Genomic DNA, 8,428 nt, shown 5'->3' with positions numbered 1-8,428 from the left:
TAAGAGGGGGGGGGGGGTGATTAGTTGACTTAAAAATTATGGTTATCAAGAGTTAAGATGCAGTGGAAAATATATGTAGAAAATTAATAAGTAAAATTAAAGAGATAAGGGAGAAAAAAATACACAAGGATTTTTATACTGGTTCACATTCTTGTCTACCGAAGGCTACGTCCAATACTCTTGCAGCACAAGAGATTTTTCCACTAAAGATTATGAGTTGCAATTACAATATCTCACCCCGAGATCTCTATGTACCTTACACACTCCTTAATCCTTATTCATTTTTGGAAAACACCTTTCCAAGTGATTCTGATCCCCTTTCTTATCACACCCCGTGAAAGAAAGTATTCTACAATAATAATGAAGAATGTTCAACACTGATATAATTGTCTTTACAACTATGAAAGTGATGTAACTTGAAATCCAACCAACTCTTTTGTATACTTAATAATAATGCTCTTTATAAGTTTTTAAACTTGAAACACTTTCACTTTAAGCAACTTCAGAAAAATTAACTTTGAAAGTTTAAGAGCTTGTTGCCAAAAGTGCTGAAAGTAATTTAAGAATATGTGTAAGAGCTTTTGAAATTTATATGAAAGTTGTGTATATGTTGTATGTTGTGATTGTGAGTTTCAATGCCTTTATATAGGCTTTCCAATCGGCTAAAATGTCTCTTTGAAATGGTAAGAATTGATTGGAATGAAAACATGTCTTTTAGGTTGAAACTCATTCACTTTGAATTTAAAAATTTGATGCAACAACTCTCAATAATCGATTACACTAATTGAGTAATCGATTACTCAAATGTTCTATCCACTAATCATTTATTTTCGAATTAAAGTAATCGATTACAACAAGTTGAGTAATCGGTTACTCAACTTTAATAACACTGGTAATTTGTTACTCAAAGACAATAATGGATTACTCTGATCAGTTTTAAGTTGGATACCTCTTTTCTCGCACTCATAACCTGTTACTTAGATGAAGTAACCCGTTACACACTATTTTTGAAAATTGTTTGAAGTATTTTAAAGTGTTTCTATTTTCTTTTAAAAATAGTTTGAGCATTACTACTATTGTATAATCAAGAGTATAGGATAGAAGTACCTATTTTAGACTTAGACTAAAAGTCTTGAATATCTTGAAACTTGAATCTTCATTGTCTTCATAAGTATTCTTCATTATCTTCTTTTTGGTGATGTTGGAGTCTTCATCTAAACCGTGTCAAGGTCAGGAGTAATGATCTTTTTCACATAATCTTCCAAAAATGTATTTTGTCTCAAGGCATTATGATATTTTCCAAAAAAAAAAAGTTGGATTATGAAAAAAAGCATAAGCTGTAAACAAGTGTCGATAATTGTGGATCAGGCTGAGAATCACTAAGGAGGTGCAATTTGGTAGTATTCAAATGCAATTTGCACAATTGGCTATATACATCCCTTTACATTGATTGGATACATCATTATTATGTAAATGGGACATTGTAAGAAAGATTATATAGATGACAACTTTTTTAGAATGAATATTAATAATAGGGTTTATAAAAATATTTGTAATGGATACCTGTATCGGTCAAAATACGGCTCTTTGATACGTATTAGCCAAATCTACAAGAGAATTGCTTGTGCAAACTGCAACTAGTATTAATAAACAAAAGGCATCAAACAGGACAAAATATAAATAGAATGAAATATATACACCCTTAATATAAAGATTTATATATATTCAGTATATTTTTTATCTTTCATTTATATTACATATATTAAAAATCAAATGATAATTATATATGAATAGTGGATGGTGTAGAATGACGATATAAAAAATTCTTACAAGTGTGAGTATATATCTTCCTCTAATATAACTAACAAACTTATAGTTCAGCTACCATAAATATATGTCTCAAATTTGTGTTCTTGAAAATACCCTTGCATTAAATACTTGATAAAAAATATAGAGAAAAAGATGTATATACTAATTGTGTAAGAATTTTTTACATTATTATATCATTTATCATTTATTTTAAATCATTATTGGCTCTTCTAAACAAATAATACAAATAAAGTATGAATAATGCATAATGTATACATATTTACATTGAATATATAGATATTTCATTCAAAAACATATTTGTCTATTTAATTTGAATGATATTATCTTCCCCCTACAAGACAGCAATATTAAAAAAAATACATACATGCTTGTGAACTTATTTGAAGCTTTCAAATTTGGCAACTTTCTTTGAAGCTTGTTAATTGTTCCATAAGATTCAAACTTTGAATATATCAAAACGATTAGTCTCTTTTATATGTAGTAAACATGATGCACGAATTTCCAAACATGTGTTAAAACAATGGATTCTACATAAAATAATCGTATTACATTTTACGCTAAATTACACTGACACCCATGAGCTTTAGCAAAATTACATAAACCACCCATCAGTTTTTTACACCTACACAACCCCTTAGTTTTTATATTTTCATTACACTGACTACCCTTGCATGAAAAATAAGTGTAATATTTTTAACAAAAAATGTAATAAATGCAATTAAGTTAAACAAAACATGATATATTGTGGAGACATGTCCAAATAATATGAATCGAAATCTCTTTATTAATTTTGGTTCGTTACGATATAATATAAGAGTTATTTAAACAATATATATTTAGAATTATTGATGCATATTGTAACAAAAAATAATTAAGATACATTGATTTGTATATTATTTGGACTTTTTTCTATAATATATTTTGTTTTGTTTAACTTACTTGCATTTATCACATTTTTATTTAAAATATTATACTTATTTCTCATGCAGAGTGATGTGTAATGAGAATATAAAAATTAGGAAGTTTGTGTATGTGTACAAAAGAAATTAGTCTATAGTCAGTTTATATTAATTTGGTTTAGTATCATTAGATAAAAGATCTCTTAAAATAATAAGTTGAATAACATAGACAATTAGGAATTTATCAAATCATCTGCTTGAGACATCGATTATAGATCACAAATCTAACAACTAAATAACTTGAAGCGTTTGATTTTACTCAAAATAACCTGATTGCATAAATCAACTTAATTGGTTTAGTTTAAATCTTTAATATTTATAGAGCCATCCAAAACCAATCAATTTTTTATTTTGGTTTTGAAATAGTATTTTTTAAGTGGAAATCTTTTTATTCAAAGGAGGGGCCCGAAATATAGTACTGGATTTTCTAGGAAAATTTATCATGGCAAACATAATCATGGTAAATAAAAGTTTGGGAAGATGAGTGTTGCATTGATGCATTTTCACCATACCATGTGTTACTGACAAGTTTAAAATGTTAACTTAATGATTTAATATCAATGATAAAGTCCCAAATTCATTGCAGTCTAAATAGTGGTAGATTCTGAAATGTGTGACATTGATGTATTTTACAATGTCATGTACTTTAAGTTCAAGATATTAACTTAGTGATTAATGGAAGCCTTAATGTGTGAAAAGCTATAACTTTCAACAACTCTAACTTTCATCTTTAATCACCAAGAGAAATTAAGAATATCAATATTTTATCAAGTCATTATTAATAACTTTTGGCTAATATTCTCAATAGATTATGATATTGATATTGATATTTAACATACAACCTTCACTCTTTCAAAAATGAATATCTTGCTATAGTCCAATATTAGAATTGATTATGATGGCATGTTAAAATATTTAGATTTAACTCTACCTCAAAAGTTAACTAGTAGGAAAAGATGCTTGAATTATTATGAATGTTTTTTCTGTTTATATTTTCAACTAATAAAGGACTTTTATACTCAACACAAACTCTAACCCTTAGTGTTGAGTATTCTAAGTATGAGTGGTTAGAGAATAATTTTGGATGAGTCAAAGAACATATAAATGAATAGACTTAATGTTTAATATTTTAGGTCAAGAAGTAGTGTCAAGTTGACTTAGGTTGTTTCTTCACATAGCCAATGAATGAAAATTTCTTAACTGCTTTGAACTCTCAGATCCTAACAAGTGGTATCAAGACCAATGGTTCCATAGCTCAATCGATAATTGATAGATTCATAGAGTCATTGTGTTGAAACTCTTCCAGAGGAAAACTCAAACAACAAGACAAATCAACATAGGTACAATTATATAGACATGGGCTTCAGTGTATCCAATATATGAAGGAGGCAAATTCACATTAAGGAGCAAATATTTGGTATGTGAAGTGTGATCAGTATGATGAAAAAATCTCAAATTAGGTAGAACTAGATGAATGAGTCAAAAAAATATATATTATATGAACTCATAACTTAATACCTTAATTTGAGTAGTGTAGAAACCACTGATATTGTTCTTTCACTTAATGAAAATCTCTAGGTGCTTTTGGACAACCCAATCCTAACAAGTCTTACTATACCAAAAGCACAAAGGGCAAGAATGTAATGAGATTATTTGGATAAAGAGAAAAGGTAAAAGGAAAAGAAAATGATAAACATGAGGATGAAACTCCTCAATTTGGCATCCCTTCCATTTAATAATTCGCCTTAGATATTTTCTACAACATAGCCATGGAACCAAATGCAAAATAGAAAGGAAAAAAATGTATTGCCTTATTCAGTTGAAACACATTCAATTTATTATTAGGTACAAGCAACTTAGCGGGTAGAAAAGTTAAAATTGTTACATGGAAAAGGAGGTAGGTTTTCATGCTTTTTGCATCAGAAACCTAACTTGCGCTTGGTTTGACAGTTCTATAAGCATTTGTGATTAGTTTGTGTGAATGATTCACGATTCCTACTTTCATGCCAAAATAATTCACAACTAATGGTGGCCAATCTGCTTTTTGTTCATGTTTATGATCCTGTCAAGAGATGAATATACAAGGTGTTAGACACTTATTGACTTAAACTTTGTTCAACGTTTTCAAACCTTGATAGTTTTACAAACAATACGTTGGTCTAGTGGTGTGAGGCTTCATTAGATCTCAGGATGACTAAAAGATCAAAAGTTCAATTCTTGTGAGTAACACTTATTGGAAGAGACAATCATATACTCCCCAACACTGATGGCAACAACTTTTCCTATAGTGAAGGACTAGACCTTCAACCAGTCACCAACAATCACAAAAGGTCAACTAGTTCTGCCGTGGGTTGGAGTAAATATGCATCAAGAACAAAATCAATCTACACAGTCATTGTTGTCATTTTTCATAGCTGAGTTGTAGGTACGCGGTCATGAAATTCTCAGATAAGCAAACACAAAGGCGACCTTGGCAATGACATTAGAGGGGCTAACATTGGGGGAGGCCTAGACAGGATGGAGGAGGCTAACATTGTTTTTGCAATGAGTAATGAGTTCATCTTTGATGGAAGCAATTGCCAATCTCACTTTCTTTCTTGTTTGTTGTAATTTTCACTATACGTAATGAACTTTCGATGAAAATGATGAAAAATATGTTAGATTCAAGCATGCCATGTGAGCAATTTTGGTTTATGTATAAGAATTGCTCCCTGGGTGGCCTTTAATGTAATGAGGGAGAACTAGGGGAGGAAAAGGAATCTTAAGAAGAAGAAATAGTGGAAATTTCTCAAACCATGTACATGCAAGAAAGAGGAGGAGAAAAGGGATAGATGAAGAGAGCAGAGAAGGAAGATAGAAACATGTAGCTGCAAATAGAGTACAGAGACTAATACACCATAAAAGAAATGTAGCTTCTTATGGACAAGAAAATTTTGATAAGAAAAGTATACAACAAATAGGCCTACATAGCCTGAATTACAAAACATATACAGTAACTTTCATATCCCTCAACCTGAAGAAGATTGTGACTTCCCCTTCAAGACTTCACCAATCTGCAATCACAAATCTAACCCCTACTACATTATGTTAGCAACCTAAAGATCTAGTAGAGGCAATGGAGATGAGAAGACAAATGATAAAATGAGAATGAGTCATACAAAGCAGGTTTTATCGATAAATTGGCAAGCATGCGACTATTACACGACAACGAATATGACAGTAACTGCATAAACATCATCCTTCCCAAATTCAGAATCCTTGTCCATAATATGATTGATAGTGGTTATCCAGTTACCCTTGCGTCTTTATTGAAGCCTCATATATTCTGCAACTGGGAAAAGGAGATTCGGACTATTGAGCCTGCAAGTGAGCTTGCATGTTTGCATACAAGCGCTTCAGTGGCTTGCTCCTCGGTATCAAACAGAACAAGAGCCTGTTTTTTACCATTCATTTCGAAGACCTTGCTGTTGACAATTGTTCCGTGATCCTCCACAAGGTTTATGATATCCTCTTCCGTGATGTCTTGGGGGAGGGTGGACAAGTGGATCATCTTTGTAGGAGAGCAGCAATACCGGTAGTTTTTAGCAGCATTACGATTAAAACGATTGAGATTTGAATTCACATACTCGTGGGTGTCTGGACCTTGGATTATGTTTGCATACTTCGAGAAGTTAACCTCTAATTGCTTCCCGAACAACATTGCTCCCTGTCCTCAAAAGTTGGAATGGTTTTAGTGACCAGCTTAAAACTAGAGCAGAGTAAATACATATTAATTTGCAAGTCACAATGACAAAATATGGAAAATAAATCAACATCAAATCAGAAATGCTTAAAGATTACCAATTATATCAAAACAGAAACCCTTAAAGATGACCAAAGTTCAAAAGGACATCAATCACCTCAGTGTGAGTTTGCGAATATTATTAAGGTCATCAACAGAAGAATTAGTGTCATGATAAATTCTCAAGGGAAACCCAATCCAAAAGCTGAATTTAAAGCTTCCAACTAGAACAAAACATGTGAAAATGAAATGTGATTGCTCTCATTATCAAACTTTCTTCATCCTGCTCAAGATTATCCAAGATAACTAAGCAAAATTTGCATGCACTGCCAAATTGTAACCATTGACGAGTTGACGTACATGAGAAGTATAAAAAATAATAAATATAATGATTATATTGAGGCACACATATACAACAAAATCTTTTTCCCACTAGGTGCAATTAGTTACATAGATCAAGTGATGCCATACCCTCCATGCAACTCCTCATATTCTCTAGTTTCCTATTAACATCGATTTAGATGCCTAACCGAACTGTCTAAATAATATCAAAATTTTATCTTTAGTTGCTCGTGCAACATTGGGATGGATACTCACTAATAACATCAAATTTGTCTTCTTCCATTACACATTTTAACATGTCAATCACTTCCCCAACCCTTTTATAGCATCAACTACATTATACTTTCAATTTTTTATCTACTATGCCTACCTCATTTCTTGATCTTACTTTGCAAATGCACCAAAGCAAACAAAAGTGTCTAAGTCTCTAGCCTTTTCTCCAACCCACAATTTCCTGGATGCACAAAAAATTAATCCTCTCATAATAATTGTGTCAACTATTTCCATAGATTTACCTATAAGTGTCAATATTACAAGTTCCAAAATGAATCCTACTCTCATGAACAAGCTTCTTTACCCACACTCATCCATGAAGAAGAGGGAATTCTTGCTCATTTTTTCACTACATCCAAGCGCCAATACAACAGCTCTTGCTTCGCAGTATACTTGAGCCATACAACACATTAATTACAATTAACAGCCAAGAATTAATACAATCATATCATCTAACTCATGTCATGAACAATCGACACAATTTGAACATTTATTGTTGACTGTCTAGCACAATCCTCCTCTTTTATCCACAGCAGTCTAAGGACTGGCTATGTAATGAATTTAACAAGCAAACTATGATATACGATAATAAATTCTACATTAGTAAGGCTATCCCAAGATCTAGTATACATATATATAGTCAGCAAGGTATACGTGAAATGAACCTTTAGAAAGTGTACTGCCAATTCAGCTTGGAAACCATCCCCCATCTGGATAAGTGCATGATCTGGTTTGTTGCGGAGAAGTTTAATTCTTACAATATTTCCATAAATGGAGAACAAGTTGAACAGTTTATCCTCATCAATTCTCTGAAAGAAACAAATTCCAAGCCAAATTAAAGAGAGGGGGAACGAGAACTTTCTAAGGTAGAAGTTTCAAGACAATATGCTTACATCAGGATTGAGATTTGATACAAGAACAGTACACCTGTCATTTGTTCCAGTTATTCCAGGAGGCAAACCTCCACCGAAGGCAGCTGCAATTGCTGCAGCATTGGCCATCTATAATTCAAAACAAACAAATAAGTAACTAAATGATAGTTGATTGACATGCATGTCTGCAGTCAACTTACCGGGGGAAAAATACACAACAAATGTGTTCATAATAGTGTCATCCATACAAAATGGAACACAGTTCAAGAAGATATAAGGACAGGCATGCACCACCCTCTCCCAATCAAACCCCAATTTGGAGAATATATCAAGTTAAACTAAAGCCCCATCATGAAGTTATTTCGCTAAAG

The 8,428-nt window shown here is 31.9% G+C and overlaps 1 protein-coding gene across 2 annotated transcripts in view; it reads right to left on the bottom strand.

The window, feature by feature from the left end:
* Window positions 1-5,641: 5,641 nt before the first annotated feature.
* The window catches only part of LOC109338406 (polypyrimidine tract-binding protein homolog 3-like), a 7,846-nt gene continuing 5,059 nt past the window's right edge, over window positions 5,642-8,428 (bottom strand). For both annotated transcript variants that reach the window (XM_019575638.1, XM_019575639.1), the window contains exons 13-15: window positions 8,079-8,186; window positions 7,851-7,994; window positions 5,642-6,495 (exon numbers count right to left, since the gene is read on the bottom strand). In XM_019575638.1, coding sequence (XP_019431183.1) covers window positions 6,106-6,495; window positions 7,851-7,994; window positions 8,079-8,186 — 642 coding nt within the window. In that variant the 3' untranslated portion in view covers window positions 5,642-6,105. The remainder of the gene's footprint in view (window positions 6,496-7,850; window positions 7,995-8,078; window positions 8,187-8,428) is intronic.

Source organism: Lupinus angustifolius, unplaced genomic scaffold (assembly GCF_001865875.1).
Source record: "Lupinus angustifolius cultivar Tanjil unplaced genomic scaffold, LupAngTanjil_v1.0 Scaffold_24_15, whole genome shotgun sequence".
Classification (NCBI taxonomy): domain Eukaryota; kingdom Viridiplantae; phylum Streptophyta; class Magnoliopsida; order Fabales; family Fabaceae; genus Lupinus; species Lupinus angustifolius.
This window is presented reverse-complemented; position numbering and strand designations above follow the sequence as displayed.